This window comes from Wyeomyia smithii, chromosome 3, assembly GCF_029784165.1.
Source record: "Wyeomyia smithii strain HCP4-BCI-WySm-NY-G18 chromosome 3, ASM2978416v1, whole genome shotgun sequence".
In the NCBI taxonomy this organism is placed as follows: domain Eukaryota; kingdom Metazoa; phylum Arthropoda; class Insecta; order Diptera; family Culicidae; genus Wyeomyia; species Wyeomyia smithii.
The window spans coordinates 162,560,334-162,579,433 of NC_073696.1; the positions used below are offsets into that span (position 1 = coordinate 162,560,334).

General features: G+C 41.1%; 1 protein-coding gene across 1 annotated transcript; it reads right to left on the reverse strand.

The window, feature by feature from the left end:
* Window positions 1-282: 282 nt before the first annotated feature.
* LOC129728792 (uncharacterized) lies at window positions 283-5,920 on the reverse strand. The gene is made up of 3 exons (XM_055687248.1): window positions 1,704-5,920; window positions 640-1,370; window positions 283-395 (listed from the first exon to the last, which is right to left on the reverse strand). The coding sequence occupies exons 1-3, from the start codon at window positions 5,918-5,920 to the stop codon at window positions 283-285; spliced, it is 5,061 nt and encodes a 1,686-aa protein (XP_055543223.1).
* Window positions 5,921-19,100: the final 13,180 nt, after the last annotated feature.

The following is a 19,100-nucleotide window of genomic DNA, read 5'->3' on the forward strand; positions in this document are numbered from 1 at the left end:
TCAATTAATTTTACTCACATAGGTTGAATACCGATTTAATCTATCAAAGATTTTCCAAGACTACTTTTAGTCTATTTATGCCTAATAGATTATATTTTTATTTTAATTTAATTTTTCCCAATACCGTTTTCATGTGACTTACTTATTTCGAGTTTTATTAGATTAGAACTACTTAATTTAATGAAAATGAATGTAAATTGTGCTATCTTATTAGCCTGTATAAATTTCGCTGCAAATCACTGCGCTACAATCACCACTTCTGATCTTGCCCCGTCACCTTCTCTATTGTTCTCGCGGTCGCTCTGCTGGCTGGTGCGCCCCTGGTGATAACGTCAGCGCTGGTGATTTTTTCGCCTGATCCCGGGCAGCCAACTGTGTGCTGGTGATTGTTTTGCCTGATCCCGGAGAGCGAACTGTATGCCCTGTGGTATCGTTCACAACATGCCCCGGCCCGTGATCCTGTACCGGAGGCCACTTCCGGTTCAGTGTCACTATCAGTTATCTCTAAGACAGCCAGGTTCGTCGCTGCTCGCTTGCAGAGACCGCTATTGGTTCAAATCCACGCTTGCCGAACTCTCCCGTCACCCGACACTATTGGGTTTTCGACGATTCCACGGACCCAACACTTTCGTTTATTACCTTCTACGACGTATACAAGATCGCCTACTTGCAAATTTTTGGATTCAGCAAACCATTTTGGCCGTCCACTAATTGACGGAACGTATTCACGAATTAATTTTTTCCACATTTCTTCAGTCAACTGCTGTGATCGATGAAATGAATCTCTCAAAGCTTTTGCCGGATACGTGGGGGGTGTTCCTTGCCGTGGTTCATTGGGGGACACTCCCCGAAGAAAATTATTTGGTGTCAATGCCTCCTCCGATTCCTGTGATGCGTAGACAAGAGGACGCGAGTTCACTATATCCTCAGCTTCGGTTATTGATGTTAATAAAACTTCATCTGTTAATCGTCGTCCATCATCTAGAACTGACAAGACTGCCTTCACTGACCGGACAAGTCTTTCCCACACCCCACCCATATGGGGGGTAGCTGGGGGGCTAAATGTCCACTTCGTACGAGCTGAAGTGAATTCATTGGCACTCTCTTCTCCAATTGCCTGCATATTCGCCTTTAACTCTTTGCTCGCACCCTTCAAGTTCGTCCCATTATCAGAAAAAAATTCTAAGGGGGGACCACGTCGGCAGATGAAACGGCGAATTGCCATGAGACAGGATTGTGTAGTCAGCGAATGAGCTACTTCCAGATGAACTGCTCGTACTACTAAACATGTGAATAAGACGATCCATCGTTTTTCACTGTGCCTGTTCACAACCACCGTGAACGGCCCCAAATAGTCCACACCCACGTAGCTGAAACAGCGCAGGTAGGGCATAAGTCATTGAACAGGAAGAGCTGCCATTCTAGGAGTCGCCGGGTGATTTCGCTTTACCTTACACCAAACGCACGTCTTGGCAACTTTTGCAATTACTGCTCCTACTTTCGGTATCAAGAAACGCTGCCTAAGTTCATTTTTAACCGTTTCACGCCCACCATGTCCAAATTTTTCATGAAAATGCTGGACGAGTTTTGCTGTAATGATATGATCCTTTGGTAGTATGATAGGAAACCTTAAGTCGAATGGCAAAAACTCGGCCCTACCAGTACGGCCTTCAGAACGAATAATTCCTTGGCCGTCGACTAACGGAGTAAGTTTATAAAGCAAGCTAGATTTTTCTAGCTTCAACCACTTTTCCATCGGTAATTCTGCGTTCTTTTTGAGAATTTTAAATTCAGGCTCAAAAACAGCAATTTGTGCCATTTTGAAAAGCGTCTGTTCTGCCTTTCCTAGTTCTTGCTGTTTTAAGGGGGTTATTACTACTGGATATTTTATTGATTTTAGAAGATTCGCTTGTCTAAGCGAAGCTCTCAACGTTTCTAGTGGTGAACGTTTTATTTTCCTTTTACAGTTCGACAGGAACCGATAGACGCTTGCTAACGTTCGAACCAAGATGTTCCATTTTGATATACGCTCGACTTTTATAACTGCTGCTGGCACCTCAACATCGTGAATCATAAGATGCACCTTTATTTCTTCCTCTGTTTCAGCCTGAACCGCCCTTTGCTTCGGCCAGTTTTCTTCTCCAAGGTACATGAAATCTGGTCCATTGAACCAAGTGGAAGCAGCGTTCATCTCCGGGTCCCTAGTCGATTTCGTCAGTTGATCGGCCACGTTCAGTTTTGTGGGAATCCATTTCCATTCAGGCAGCCGGCTGATGGATAAAATTTCACCCACGCGATGTCCTACGTACTCTTTATAACGACGATGGTCTGACCTGATCCACGAGAGAACAGTGGTTGAATCCGACCAGAAGAATTGCGTTTCAATATCGAAAAAATGATTTTTTCGTACTGCGGATGCCAGCCGGGCTCCTATGACTGCTGCTTGCAACTCTAGACGAGGGATAGAGACAGGTTTTAATGGTGCGACTTTCACGCGGCTTGCCACCAGCACGCATCGCACATTTCCTTCCACAATCGCTCGAAAGTATGCAACACACCCTAGCGCTCCTTTACTTGCATCTGTTATAATATGAAGTTGAATTTTCTTTACTTCGGACAATTTTGATACACCGAAATAACTCCGAGGAACTTTGATGGCAGCAATTTGCGGCAATACTTTAGTCCAACGTGTCCATTTCTCATGGGATCTATCATCAACTGGATCGTCCCAGTCGCAACCGGTTCTCCATAGATCCTGAATCAACATTCTTCCAAACACGGTGAAAGGGGAAAGAAGACCTTGAGGGTCAAACATCGACATCACGCAGCTAAGTACTATTCTTTTTGTTGGTCTCTCGATGCCATGAAGCACTGGTTTATATGCCTCCCGAACTGTAGTTGAAAAACGAAACACATCCTCTGATGGGTCCCATATGATTCCCAAAACCCGTTCGACCATCGTGCTTTTATCTCGATTGAAGTGAACAGCAGAATTTTTGCTTGGTTCCCCCATGGCTTCAAGAAATTCCGATGAATTGGAAACCCAATTCCTTAGATGAAAACCGCCGCGAGAGTGTATATATTTAACCTCCCTTGCGATCTTGTAAGCATGATCTACAGAATCGGCACTATCGTAATAGTCATCAACGTAATGATTGTTGATTACTGCTGCAGCTGCCTCCGGAAATTCCTCAGCAAACTCCGCTGCGTTGATATTTTTGATAAATTGGGCTGAGCAGGGAGAACAGGTAGATCCGAAAGTTGCGACGTCCATGACGTAAACTTCCGGTTTGTCGTTCGGACTGGAGCGAAACAGAAAACGTTGGGCTTGTTTGTCGTCAGAGCGAATGCGTATCTGATGATACATTTCTTGTATATCGCCTCCGAAGGCAATCCGTCGCTCTCGGAAACGGTTGATGACCGCTGGCAGCGACTGAAGCATATCTGGACCCGCTAATAGCTCGCTGTTTAATGAAATCCCATTTACGGTGGCTGCTGCATCCCAAACAAATCTAATCTTTCCTGGTTTTCGTGGGTTTCGTACCACGTTCATCGGAAGGTACCAAATACTGTTAGGTTGCGACTCCACTAGTTCCTTCTCAGTAGCTTTGTGCGCATAACCTTTTGTTACGTAGTCTCGAATCTGCTGATGTACGCTCTGAAACAATTCTGGATCCCTGTCCAGCTTTTTCTCCAATGATATCAATCTTCGGACAGCCATTGGGTAACTGTCAGGAAAATGGCGCGTATCAGCACGCCACAGCAAACCCGTTTCGAAACGGTCATCAACGCGAATTGTAGTGGCTTCGAGAATTGCTCGTGCTCGTTGATTCTCCGAAGATTCCAATAAGCCTTCGAAAGGAGTGGTTAAGTTTTCTACAACATATTGTTCTCGAATTAGATCGTGAAGCCGTTCATTCGTTATCGCTTCGTATGAATGAAAATTCAGGCTTACTTCTGCAGTCGTTTTCCGGGGCTCAGGCCCGTATATCATCCAGCCTATTTTCGTGAACACAGCGATTGGCTCTCCTGCTGGACCGACGCGCGAGTTAAGAGGTGCGAAAATGTGTAAATTATCTAAACCTATAATTATTCCGGGCCTAGAACGTTCATAATTTGCCACGGGAATATTGCTAAGATGCGGGTATCGATATGTTAGTTCTTGAGACTGTAGATCTTGCTCAGGCAACATTAACTGTTTCACAGTGCGTACATTTGTCAATGGCAACATGGTGTCAGATCCTTGTGCAGACAATTTTACGTTAGCTCTTACTGATGTATTTTCATATTTTCTAACATTTCCAGTCCACGTAACCACCAAAGGCTCTGCAACTCCTTTAATATTCAACTGCTTTGCCACCGATTCCTCAATTAGCGTAGCAGATGACCCTTCGTCAAAGAATGCCAGAAGGGTGGCGACGCGATCGCCAACATGTAGGCTAATTGGTGCTATTCGGAAAATAACCGATCGACCTATTCGATCGTGAGCGTGGCATTTCACATTTGAAATCTGAACGGCTGCTTCAACTCGATGTAACAATGGGTGATGACCGCCTCGGCAGCCACCAACATTGCAGCGAATTTTGAAATTGCATGTACTTTTCCCATGATTGTTAAGACAAAGCGTACACAATTTATTTTTCTCTACCACTTTCAACCTGTTAACCAAGGACATCCGTTTAAAATCGTCGCAGAATCTGAGTTTATGATCTGTTCTTCTGCAGACCCAACATGGTTTGACTCCTTTAATGTCTGAATGATCTTCGGTTCTGCTGGATACAGCATTATGCACATGCATAAACTCCTTCCGTTTTGTATTCGCTTTACTGAACGACGGCGATGACGATTCCCATACACCAGGAGGAACAAACTCTGTCACCTCGGACACGTCGGATACGATGTCGTTCATAAAGTCAGTAAACATCCTGAGAGGCGTTCCATTTTTCCCTCGTTTGAATCGGACCCAGTCTAACCGATAGTTGGGAGGAAGTTTTTCCACCAACTCTTGAACTAACATTGGATTGCTTAGGTGTTCCTTTAAATTTGCCGCTTCCAAGTGGTCGCAAAGTTGTTTTACTGTCAGCCCAAACTGAATAAATGTGTCCAGACGATCGGCTCTAGGTGCTGGCGAATTGCGTACTTTTGTGAGAAGGGTTTTCAGCAGCTTTTCCGGTTTCCCAAATAATCGGCGAAGGTCTTCTATGACGTCCGGGACTGAACTTGGAAGTACCAATCTACTACTCACCGCCTCTAGAGCATTCCCTTGCAGACTATCTTGTAGTCGTTTTAGGTTGTCTAAGTTTGAAAAACCACAGGCTTCTGTTGTAAATTCGAAACTACTGATAAATATTGGCCACACCTCCGGTTCACCTTTGAACACGGGTAAGTGCTTCGAGATCGCCTGGCGAGCTGCTATATGTTCTGCAGATAATTTCGTAGGCTGTCGAATTCTATTTCGGTTTCGCGTTTCCTCTGTACTGTACTTTTCCGGAACATCATCATGGTAACTCACCACAGAACTTCCCTCAGAATTCTGATCGCTGTCTTCTGCCTCAATTTCATCAATACAGTTTTGCTCCTCTACACCTTTCTTGGGTTCGTGTCTTGAATTTTCTCCTTGCTTTTGCATCCAAAAATCAATCTTTTCGCCAAAAAACATACTCCTTTCTTCATGTCTATCTTTATTTAATGTAATGCCTTGCCTAACGTACTTCTCTGCAATCATCTGTTTCGCTGCTTGAAATTCCTGCTGCATATTCTTCCTTTCCTCCAAAAACGTTTTTTCTTCTTCCAACTGTCTTTCTAACATTTGCCGCTCTTCCTCCAATTGCTGCTTTTTCGATTCTCTTTCTTGTGACAATCGCTTTTCGAGAAGTTTGGTCTCCATCTGTCTTTTTTTCTCCTTTAATATTCTCTCCATTTCTAACCTTCTTTCTTGAAGAATCATTTCCTCTGCCATTTCTTTTTCCTTAATTCGTTGCTCTTCTTCCAATTTTCGTAATGAAGTGGCGAAAGACGTACTCAATTCGTGCTCAGACCCTCCATCACTTTTGGATTTCTGGCTTCCAGTCCTTTTCGACTGTTTGTTCGTTTTCGGAACCAGCAACTCTTTAGTGCATTTTTTACAGTTCCAGTCACGATCTTCGTTACCCCGACGCAGAAAAAATGCGTCCACTGATGGCAAGAATCACACTGTACCATATCACATGCACTATTGGGGGCATCGCATAGCATACATGATGACTCATCGGCAGAATCCATCCTTTGAGGTTATAATTCTTTGATTTTGTTCGGGTTGTAGAAATATAAGTTATTGAAATCAGCCACTTCTTCTGGAGCTGATCAAAGCTACAAATTATTTATTTAGGTTGAGTTACTTATAATTAAAGATATAAATGTTTCGGCTTACAATTATAGTGTACAAACCCAAATTTGCCTTTCCTCCTGCAGATAGATAATGCCGTTACAGATCCGTAGCGCCAATGCAACTTGTATCCTATTTTAAACTGTTTTTGTGCATCAATAAATTTGGTTTTTAATGAATTTCAATTAATTTTACTCACATAGGTTGAATACCGATTTAATCTATCAAAGATTTTCCAAGACTACTTTTAGTCTATTTATGCCTAATAGATTATATTTTTATTTTAATTTAATTTTTCCCAATACCGTTTTCATGTGACTTACTTATTTCGAGTTTTATTAGATTAGAACTACTTAATTTAATGAAAATGAATGTAAATTGTGCTATCTTATTAGCCTGTATAAATTTCGCTGCAAATCACTGCGCTACAATCACCACTTCTGATCTTGCCCCGTCACCTTCTCTATTGTTCTCGCGGTCGCTCTGCTGGCTGGTGCGCCCCTGGTGATAACGTCAGCGCTGGTGATTTTTTCGCCTGATCCCGGGCAGCCAACTGTGTGCTGGTGATTGTTTTGCCTGATCCCGGAGAGCGAACTGTATGCCCTGTGGTATCGTTCACAACATATATATATGTATATATATATATATATATATATATATATATATATATATATATATATATATATATATATATATATATATATATATATATATATATATATATATATATATATATATATATATATATATATATATATATATATATATATATATATATATATATATATATATATATATATATATATATATATATATATATATATATATATATATATATATATACGTTATGAAAAGACGAGCCCAGCCGACCATGCCAACACGCCGCATCGATCGACCACAGCAACCGATGCGCCAGGGAATTGATGAGCCAGGAGAAACCAGCGTAGCAACAGCCAGGGTAACTACATCGAGACGACCAACGCCAACTTGCCCCATCGATCGGACGCAACGATCGATGCACCGTAGAAATGATGAGCCAGGAAGAATTCAGCGTAGCAACAACCCAGGAAGGCAACGTAGACACGACCAACGAGTACCAACGTGGAGGACCCATCGAACGATATTGGTTGTGCTGACTAGGTAGATTTAGTTAATAAAAGGTTTAGCGATAGGAATATCGAGTTAGTCTTAAGCGTGCGTTATATTGTAATCGGTCTTAAACGTGAATAAATATTTTTTTTATAATACTCGTAACCATTCGAGCATTACTGGCGCAGTCGACGGCAAGTGCGTGGAAGTAGTGAAACGCTAAATTTCCTAAGTGCGAATTAAGGAAAAGACTTAGTGCGGAAAAAGCAGTGCTAAGTGAACCGGAAAAAATACAAGTCCAAATGAAAATTAGGACTTAGTTAAACAAACCAAAAGTGACTATCAAGTGATATCGCAAATAGAAGCTGCACTTAGTGAAAATAAGCGCAGTTTTAACAAATAAAAGCGCTTGGAAACAGAGCACCTCACGAAAGCCCAACCCGAGCAACATTCATCGAGAATAACCGGATCATCGGCGAAGCCACTGGTGAGCGCATATCACTCAGTTTGCGTGATTCGGAGCGACGGAAGGACCCACACACATCTACCTACAACCTACCAGAGGACCATACTTGAGACTCCAGATGATGCTGAAAGCATTTCTGTAAGTAAAACACTCTTAAACTAAATCTAAACATAATTCAATCGTCACTTTTCATCGAGACTAGTTGCCGATTGAATACCACATATCACAACGAAGTGTGTGAAACTCAAAATAAATTTGTAAAGCTAGTGCAAGTGTGAGCGCATATCTAACTTAAAACTGGTTCGCATATTGTTTAGTTCCCATAACAAGTGAACAAACAAATCTCACTTCATTTAAAATGGAGCGTGAACTTATGATCTCCCCAGACCTCATGCCAGCACCAGAACTGGACGAGTTAGGAGACCATCAAAATGCACCACCACAGGTGCAACAACAAGAAATAACAGTGGAGCAATTGCTTCAACATATTAGAAACCTGACTAACACCCAGCAGGATCTTGTTTCAACCATTAGGCAAATGAAAGCCAAAGCAGATGATCCATTCCTGCAATTTCAGACACCCGATCCGATTAAAAACTTACCAACTTTTAACGGTAATAAAAAAGAAACGAGTGCATGGCTCGAAGACGCTGAGAACACACTCGGTTTGTTCGAACGGTATCGTGGCCAGGCAGTATACTCTCAACTCGTTGGAGCAGTTAAGAACAAAATCATAGGGGAGGCAAAGGAAATCCTGATTGCCGCGGGTAACCCTAACAATTGGATCGACATTAAAGATGTCATCCTAAATTCTTTTGGAGATAGACGTGATCTCACGTCTCATATCCAGTCGCTATTCTACATAAATCAGGGCAAGAAAAGTTTGCCAGAGTACTACAATAAAATCAAGACCATCGACACTGCCATTAAATCCACGGCAGCGACGATGGATGATTACAGACATTCAACAAAAGCAATTAACAACCTCGTTAGTCTTATGACGCTTACCAGGTTTATTGATGGCTTAACAGATGACCTTTCAATGCACGTGAGAAGCTACAGGCCAGAATCTTTAGAGGAAGCCTACGCCATCACTACGCAGTATGCGAATGCAGCATACAGACGTACGCTAAATAAGAAGCCGACAATAGATAACATGGACAAACAAAGTTTTCATAATAGACAGGCGAAACAAAACAATTACAACACCAACGGCAACTCGCTTAATGCGAAACCTGCCAACTCCAATTCCAACAACCCAAACCATTCAAAAACATATGGGTCGGGAAAATTTAAAACGAGAAGCTCACCATCGGACGATGACGTCTCCATGAGGACGGCGAAATCTCGTGTCGAGGTGAATAACCACGACAATAAAACAGAACGCGAAAGCAAACTTGAGGAAAAACCTGACACCTCAAATCAGCTGGAGGAATCCGTTCTAGAGTCTGATGACGATGACTACTTCGTCGACGACGAGCTAAATTTTCAGGTGAGCGAAGCACTAAAAGCAAATAACAACAACTTCATACCCTATATTACAATTCCAACGTCGAAAGGTGAAATGAAATTTTTGGTCGATACAGGTGCGAACAAAAACTATCTTTCACCAGACCACGTCAATATAGAAAACTGCAAAACCGAAACGGGAATTAAGGTGACGAACATAAAAGGAACCCACTCAATAAACAGATCGGCCTCTTTCGACCCGTTTCAAATCAACAAGAAATTGAAGTTTTTCATCTTTAAATTTCACAACTTCTTTGATGGATTGATTGGTTATGAGTCGTTAAGAGACTTGAACGCTCAAATTGACATTCGCAAAAACACATTAAAAATCGGGAGAAAGACCATTCAGATGAAAAAGAGATTCCCAGATAATCACAGAATAAATATAACAGAACAGGAATTCCAATTTGTAAAGATTAAAAAAAAAAAAAGACGGAGATTTTCTCATTAAAGAAGAAAAGCACCACGAAAACTTCACCATATTACCAGGCCTCTATAAGAGTGAGAATAATTTAGCCTTCATAGCAGTGCAAAATCATACCAAGTCCCCAATAGAAATCAACATAAACCAACTTCAAGCTAAAACTGAAGAGAGATATAGCACAACAGAAAAAGAACTATTAGCCATTGTATGGGCGGTAAAGCATTTTAAACCGTACCTATACGGACGAAAATTCAAGTTGGTGACAGATCACAAACCATTAATCTATTCCCTTACGAACACAAATGACAAGATAGTGAGATGGAAGTTAAACCTAGGAGAATTCGATTATGAAATCGAATATAAACCGGGCAAACAGAACGTCATTGCAGACGCACTATCAAGAATTAGAACCGAAACAAACGAAGAAGTCAACGTTAATACCTCAAGCGACGACTTAGAAACGGTCCACTCAGCGGACACTAGCGATGACTACTTTATAAGTTGCACGGAAAGACCAATTAATCTGTTCAAAACGCAATTGATCTTTAAAATTGGCAATATAGATACCGATCTTCATGAAGAGGTTTTCACAAAATATCACAGATATACAATTGCTAGACCTCAATATAGAGAGGTTGATATTGTGAACATCTTCAAAAACTATCTGAACCCCAAAGGAGTTAACTGCATAAAAGCTTCAGTTTCACTGCTACAATTAATTCAAGAAACCTATAAAACACATTTTTCCACTAATAAAATTTTCAAAGTATTTATTTCAGAGTAGCTGCTAGAAAATATCCGTCTAGATACCGAGCAAGATGAACTTATCGAACAAGTCCACGAATTTAGTCACAGGGGGATAAAGGAAAATAAGAAACAAATTCTCCAAAAATACTTCTTTCCCGAGCTTGAAAGGAAGCTGAAAATTTTTATCACATCCTGTGATATTTGCAAACGTAGCAAATATGACAGAAAACCTCCAAAACTGATACAAAGAAGTACCTTTGGTGAAACTGTTTTTGACAGAATCCATATCGACGTCTTTTTCATGAAAGGTCATAAATGGCTCACAATCGTTGATTCATTTTCCAAATTCGCGAATATAATTGCACTCGAAACAAGAACCATTATTGACATGAAAAAAGCAATAACGGATCACATTAGACAGTTTGGAAGACCTGTAACGATTGTGCGCGATCAAGAACCTTCCTTTAAATCCATTGATTTTATCGGATTCCTAAACGATTTAGGAATAGTCGTTCATCACGCTAGTTCCTCCGAATCGAATGGCATTGTTGAAAGGTTTCACTCAACATTGATTGAGCTGTACAGAACTTTACACGCGAAGTACAAAGATTTGGCATTAAACGAAATAATGAATATTTTAACCGACATTTACAACAATACTTTTCATTCGGCAATTAATCAAAAACCACGCGATGTAGTCTTTAACAAAACAAATATTACAAATAGCGAGGAAATCGCAAGAAATTTTGATAAAATTCAATCCGCGATAAAAGTTGAACTCAATAAGCGAAAGGAAGCACACGAGAATAAATTTGATAAAAATGAAACACCAAAAACTTTAAATATAAATGATAAAAAATACATAAAAATTGGTCAAAGACAAACCAAAGATCAAAACCTTTATAAAATTGCAACTGTTAAATCCAATGATGAATTCACTTTTACTGATGCAAACGATATTAAAATCCATAAAAACCGAATTAAAAACTAAACATTTAAACCATCCCTTTTTCCTTTCAGAATAATTTTCATCCACACAATTAATGCTACCACATACAAAGAAATTCCCAACAGCAATGGACTGGTTGCATTCAAAATCAAAACAGCAAGGATCAAAACTGGATATGACAGGACATTACACAAAATCAATCTTAGGTCGCTAGAAGACAACGTAAAATATATAGAAAAAATTACCCAGTCATTCAAAACAATTGAACACTTAGAACAAACTCTTGTAGAAAAAATTAAAGTAGCCAACGGAAAACTTAGGAGTTTAAATACACACAGAACAAAAAGAGCACTAATAAATGCACTAAAAACGGCTATTAAAATCATTGCAGGAAACCCAGATAATGATGATCTCGAAATCATACATAAAAGCTTAGGAGAATTGCAAACACAAGAAAACAAATTAGTCCGCAACCAAGTCCGACAAATTCAAATCAATGAACTTTTTAAAGACAAAATCAACAACATTACAGATGCACTTGGAAAAATCAGCTCCAAAATATCAAAAGAATATAATTCAGTACAAGGCTTGAGATCAGATTTAGAATTCATTAACCTTATTTGGAATACAGATAAAATTATTCATATTTTAGAGAACATCGAGGAACAGATAGAATTTTCTAGAATAGGCTTGTTAAACAAAAATATTCTTTCAGTAGAAGAGAAAATGTACATTTTCGATAAACTTGTAAACCAAAACCTTAAATTGAATTATTTAGACGAAATTTTTCAGTACAGCACAGCTAGTATCGGCATCAGCAAAGGACAAGCAGTTATACTCATCAAGACACCAATTCTAGACGAGAAGACGTACGACCTTTTCATACCTTGAAAATCAACGAAACACGAATCGACACTCATATCAACCTGGTTACTAAGCATGGCGATCTAATTTACTCCCAAACATCAAAATGCGACATATGCGAGGGTAACAACTTGGTGGAAGACGAATGTATCTACAAAATTTTAACCCATCAAACACCAACATGCCCGCTTGTAAAGACGAAACAAGCATTCCAAGTCAATGAAATTGTAAAAGGCGTTATCCTGATCGATACCTCCGAAAACACTGAAGTAAGAGACTCTTGTGGAAACTCGAAGATGGTACGGGATGCCACCATTGTAGAAACCGAAAACTGTACCATTAGAATTCGCAACCTTACATTCTCTGGAAGGCTTGACGTAGTTCAACAAGACGAGTATCTGGTTCCAATCTACAGCAAACCTCTACAAAACACATCTTACTCAAAAGATGACGAAGAAAACTTTATGCTTCGGATCCTGAACCTAGAAAAACTCAGCGAGATTCAAATATCTCTAAACCATACACAAAACGGGTAACATATGGAGGTGTCATCCTCCTCGCACTAACCTTTTTTTGTTTCTTCACTGCATTTTTCTACAGAAAAATACATGCGAGGGTGAGCAAGGAAAATCACACCAAGCTACCAGAACTTCTTACCCCCAAACATATAGGAGAAATAGACGGGACGGCTAAGACAAATGAAGATACGGCTAAGCACGGAAGCAATGGAGTCCACACCATGACGCCATTATCCGAGGTCCTTAAACATCAAACGAGGACGCTTGATACTTATGGGGGGAGACGTTATGAAAAGACGAGCCCAGCCGACCATGCCAACACGCCGCATCGATCGACCACAGCAACCGATGCGCCAGGGAATTGATGAGCCAGGAGAAACCAGCGTAGCAACAGCCAGGGTAACTACATCGAGACGACCAACGCCAACTTGCCCCATCGATCGGACGCAACGATCGATGCACCGTAGAAATGATGAGCCAGGAAGAATTCAGCGTAGCAACAACCCAGGAAGGCAACGTAGACACGACCAACGAGTACCAACGTGGAGGACCCATCGAACGATATTGGTTGTGCTGACTAGGTAGATTTAGTTAATAAAAGGTTTAGCGATAGGAATATCGAGTTAGTCTTAAGCGTGCGTTCTATTGTAATCGGTCTTAAACGTGAATAAATATTTTTTTTATAATACTCGTAACCATTCGAGCATTACTTATATATATATATATATATATATATATATATATATATATATATATATATATATATATATATATATATATATATATATATATATATATATATATATATATATATATATATATATATATATATATATATATATATATATATATATATATATATATATATATATCTGTTTATTTACGTTATAAATGAATTATATATAAATATAAATTCGATCACGGAAATATCGATATGTAGTAGTTTTTTTTTAAACAGTTTATTTGACACGGCACGATACAATTTATGTTTAACTGAGCCAAGTACATTTTTTTAAATTCTAAAATAGCAGGGAAAAGAGGGAGGCCTTTTCTTTATTCTCGCGGCCGACTACGAGCTAGTGGGGATTTAAGGTGAGAGGAGGGGAGTTACAATTTTGATTTTAACTATATTGAGTTATACGATTTATTTATTTGTACATGGCTAAGCAGTGATGTTCTATTTGAGCAGTTTGGACTGAGGTGTCTGCGTGAACATAAAGATGCCGAGTCTTCGTTTGAGTGTCTCCAGCTTAGTGTATCATCTTCTTTCAGCGTGTAGCAGGAATGGTAATCTAACAAATAGATAGAAGAGTTTCATATTTTAATACCAGCGTGTTTTATGAACACGTATAGCTGTGTCATGTACTGGAGATCACCGCTTCCCAGAATGTCTCTAACGGGTACGTTCGGTTGTTTTCCTCGGGCCCGAAGGGAATCTATAAGCTCAGACCTAACACCACAGTATTCGGTACACGACCAAACAACATGCTCGATGTCATGGTAGCCATCGCCACAAACGCAGTGATTACTGTCTACAAGCCCTATACGAAAGAGATGCGTGTTTAACGTATAGTGATTGGACATAAGTCTGGACATCACGCGAATGAAGTCCCGACCTACATCCAACCCCTTGAACCATACTTTCGTCGATACCTTAGGAAAAATGGAATGTAGCCACCGTCCCAGTTCATCTGAGTTCCATGATGATTGCCAACTGTTGAGTGTTCTCTGACGCAAAATGCTATAAAATTCATCATAAGCAATTGGTCTTTCATAAATATCGCCGTCAATAGCACCCACCTTAGCTAAAGAGTCAGCCTTTTCGTTACCCGGAATCGAGCAATGAGAAGGGACCCACGCTAAGGTAACCCGGTAATTTTTATCTGTTAAAGCACTTAAAAACCGCCGTATTTTCCCCAGGAAATACGGGGTGTGCTTCACAGTCTTCATTGATCGCAGAGCCTCAATGGCACTGAGACTATCTGTGAAGATGAAGTAGTGGTCTATGGGTAGGGTTTCGATGATTCCAAGAGAGTACTGAATAGCAGCAAGTTCTGCGACGTAAACGGAAGCAGGAGCATCGAGTTTGTAGGAGGCGGTAAAATTTTCGTGGAAAACACCGAAGCCAGTGGACTCATCTAGATTAGATCCGTCAGTGAAAAACCTTTTATCATAACTAACATGTTTAAACTTATTGGAAAAAATCTTAGGGATCTCTTGGGGTCGCAATTGATCCGGGATACCAGAAATGTCTTGTTTCATGGTGGTGTCGAAGAATATAGCATTATTAGAAGTAGCTAAAAGTGCGACATTGGAGGAATCGTATGAAGAAGGATTAATATCTTGAGCCATATAGTCAAAATATAAAGTCATAAATCTGGATTGAGATTGAAGGTCGACCAACCTCTCGAAATTTTCAATTACTAATGGGTTCATAACTGTGCATCGAAATAGCAACCGGTAAGAGAGATTTCAAAAACGATGTTTCAACGGAAGAATACCCGCTAACACTTCAAGACTCATCGTATGGGTCGACTGCATGCAACCTAAGGCAATACGCAAACAACGACATTGTATTCTCTCTAATTTTATAATGTGCGTGTTCGCGGCGGAGCGAAAGCAGAAACAGCCGTACTCAAGAACTGACAATATCGTTGTTTGGTATAACCTTAGAAGGTCTCCTGGGTGAGCACCCCACCAAGTTCCGGTAATCGTACGAAGAAAATTAATCCTCTGTTGGCATTTTTGTGTCAGATACCTAATATGACAAGCCCAGGTGCATTTGGAGTCGAACCAGACCCCGAGGTATTTAGCGACTAAAACCTGAGAGATCGTTTTACCCGTTAGTAGGAGCTGCAGCTGAGCTGGGTTATGCTTCCTAGAAAAAACGACCAGCTCAGTTTTCTCCGGAGAGAATTCGATACCCAGCTTAAGAGCCCATTCAGACAAATTGTCTAAGGTATCTTGCAATGGTCCTTGCAGATCGCTAGCCTTGCCACCAGTAATGGATACAACGCTATCGTCTGCAAGTTGCCTTAGCGTGCATGAATTTGCAAGACATTCATCGATGTCATTGACGTAAAAATTATATAAGAGAGGACTTAAACATGAGCCCTGGGGGAGGCCCATGTAACTAATTCGGGAAGTTGTCGAATCGCCATGTGAAAAATACATATGCTTTTCTGACAACAAATTGAGCAAAAAGTTATTCAAATTTGGTGAAAGTCCCTGCGAATGAAGTTTCGCGCTTAAAACTTCTACAGAGACAGAGTCAAAAGCCCCCTTAATATCCATGAACGCAGAAGCCATTTGCTCTTTTCGAGTAAATGCTAGTTGAATTTCAGTAGAAAGCAACGCTAGGCAATCGTTCGTCCCTTTGCCCCGGCGAAAGCCAAATTGAGTATCTGAAAGTAACCCGTTTGTTTCGACCCATTTGTCTAACCGTAAGAGGATCATTTTCTCCATTAATTTCCGGAGGCAAGAGAGCATAGCAATCGGCCTATAAGAATTGTGGTCAGAGGCAGGTTTTCCGGGTTTTTGAATAACAATGACTTTTACCTCCCTCCAGTCGTGCGGAACAATGTTTAGCTCAAGAAACTTGTTGAACAAGTCCAACAAGCGTCTTTTTGCAGAGTCGGGTAGATTCTTCAACAAGTTGAATTTGATTCTATCCAACCCTGGAGCTTTATTGTTGCACGAGAGGAGAGCCATAGAAAACTCCAACATCGAAAATGGAGGCTCTTCCGTAGCTACTAAAAACGCGTCGCGAAAGGTTTTCTGTTCCGGTACAGAGTCCGGGCAGACCTTTTTGGCAAAATCGAGTATCCAGCGATCTGAATACTCCTCGCTTTCATTAGAAACGTTACAATTCCGCATGCGTCTGGCCGTGTCCCAAAGAGTGCTCATCGCTGTTTCCCTGGACAACGCGTTTACGAACCGCCGCCAGTACCCGCGTTTTTTCGCCTTTACTAAGCTCTTCATCTGCCTGCCCAGTGCCTCGTACTTTCGAAGCAGGTTGACAGTGCCGTACTCCCGGTAGTCCTTATACGCCGCGGACCTTCGCGCGTACAGCTCAGAGCACTCTTTGTCCCACCATTTGTTGGGAGGGCGCTGTCTAATCGTTACCCCGGGTATCGGTTTCGTCTGAGCTTGAGTCGCGGCGTCGATTATCAAGCCAGCTAAGAACGCGTATTCTTCCTCCGGAGGAAGTTCCTCGTGAGTCTCGATAGATTGCGCTATAATAGACTCATAACACTTCCAATCAATATTACGTGTAAGGTCGTAGGAAATATTGATTGGGTTCGGTGGAGTTGAACCATTAGCAATTGATATAACGATTGGAAGATGATCACTACCGTGGGGATCGTTGATTACTTTCCACCGGGAATCTAACGCTAGTGATGTCGAGCAAAGGGATAGGTCAAGCACGCTTTCACGTGCTGGAGGATTAGGTACACGTGTCGTTTCCCCAGTATTCAAAACTGTCATATTGAAGTCGTCGATCAAGTTACAGATTAAAAAAGATCGGTTGTCGTCGTACAGCGACCCCCATAGCGAACAGTGAGAATTAAAATCTCCCAATATCAAAAAAGGCGCGGGAAGCAACTCTGCTATATCAGTGAGATGCTTCTGTTCAATCCGCGCGGATGGAAGTTGGCATATATAACGAAACAAGGCATAGGTCTTTTCCATTCATATTCGTTTGAATGGCAACGACTTCAATATTCGAGATCGAGGGGAGGTCGATTCGGAAGAAGGAATAGCACTTTTTAATCCCTAAAAGTACCCCTCCACCGTGTGAGTCTCGATCTCGACGAATAATGTTAAAATCGTGGAAATTGAGTTGATCGTTTGAATTGAGAAAGGTTTCACAGAGCGCAAATGCGTCACAATTGTATGTATTTAATAAATGAGAAAATAGATCGAATTTGGGGATGATACTTCTGCAATTCCATTGTAATAGAGTGATAAAATTCCTAACCTCTTTCGCCGTATTAGTCATCGAAAGATATGATAGCTGAAATGAGGGGCCAAGTTGCTGCTAGTTACATCAAAAAGGTTTTCACTGTAGGAAGAAGGGCAAGAAGAATATTTTGTAGGGGATCTGGTATGTTGAATGTTTTAAATATCCAGTCCACAATATCAGAAAATTTTATGAACCCTGTTTCTATTTTATCTTCTGATCGAGAAATGGGTGCACGAGGGGTTTTTGGTGCCCCAGGAAGCGGTGGGTACTCCTGGTTTGATTTAAAATTAAAACCGGGAGGTACTTGCTTCGGTTTTTCTTCACCGCTTCCTTTTTGTGTTGGCTTATTGGTCATTCCGCTAGGGTTATCTTGCGACCTTTGCGAGAAAGATTAGGAGAGTTGATCATTCTCCTCTTCCTAGATCCTTCTGGCATGGCATAAGAACACCCTTCGACGGGATCGTCAGATGTACCCTCATCGGTTGGCAAAAAGGAAAAGATGTTTCCTGTCGAGGGTGGCTCAGCACTCTTCAGCATTTCTGCGAAAGAGCGCTTTGATCGTTCCTTGAGGGAACGCTTTATTTTTTCCTCGCGCTGTTTGTACGTGGGACACGCCGAAAGGTCATGCCGAGTTCCCTCGCAGTAAAGACACTTTTCAGTATCCTCACTGCAAGCGGTCTCAGCATGGTTGCCTCCGCACTTGCTACAGCGTGCCTTGTTGCAGCAGTAGGTGGCTGTATGACCTAACTGCTTGCAGTTTTGGCAATGCATGACCCGCGGTACGAACAGGCGTACAGGCAGACGAACCCTGTCCAAAGAGATGTAGTTCGGCAGTGCGGATCCGGCTAATGTTACACGGAAGGAATCCGAAGGGAAGAATTTCTTCTTCCCTTCTTCGATGGATACTGAATGCAATTGCTTGACATCCAGTATCTTTACATCTTGAATCAGGGGGTTCTTGAAGCAGCCAACCCCGTGACGCAAAATGTCATCGACCGTGAGGCTTCCTTCGGTAATCACACCGTCGATCTCCACGTCCTTGGCAGGGATGTACACGCGGTACTCTCTCGTGAAGAGCTCGTAGCTAGCAATTGCGTTTGCTTGCTTCAAGCTACTCATAACAACTCGCAGTTTGTTCGGTCTAACCTTTGTAATTTCGGTTACGTCCGAAAACTGTTTTGCCAGGTCCTTGCCGATTTGAATT

What these genes read in the sequence shown, in the direction of transcription:
- LOC129728792 (XM_055687248.1), bottom strand. Translation starts at nt 5,920, where the DNA reads ATGGAGAGAATATTAAAGGAGAAAAAAAGACAGATGGAGACCAAACTT. An exon ending in TTGCTTTATAAACTTACTCC is followed by an intron (nt 1,371 to 1,703) that starts GTTAGTCGACGG and finishes GCGCTGTTTCAG; the next exon opens with CTACGTGGGTGTGGACTATT. An exon ending in TCTTGTATACGTCGTAGAAG is followed by an intron (nt 396 to 639) that starts GTAATAAACGAA and finishes CTCCGGGATCAG; the next exon opens with GCAAAACAATCACCAGCACA.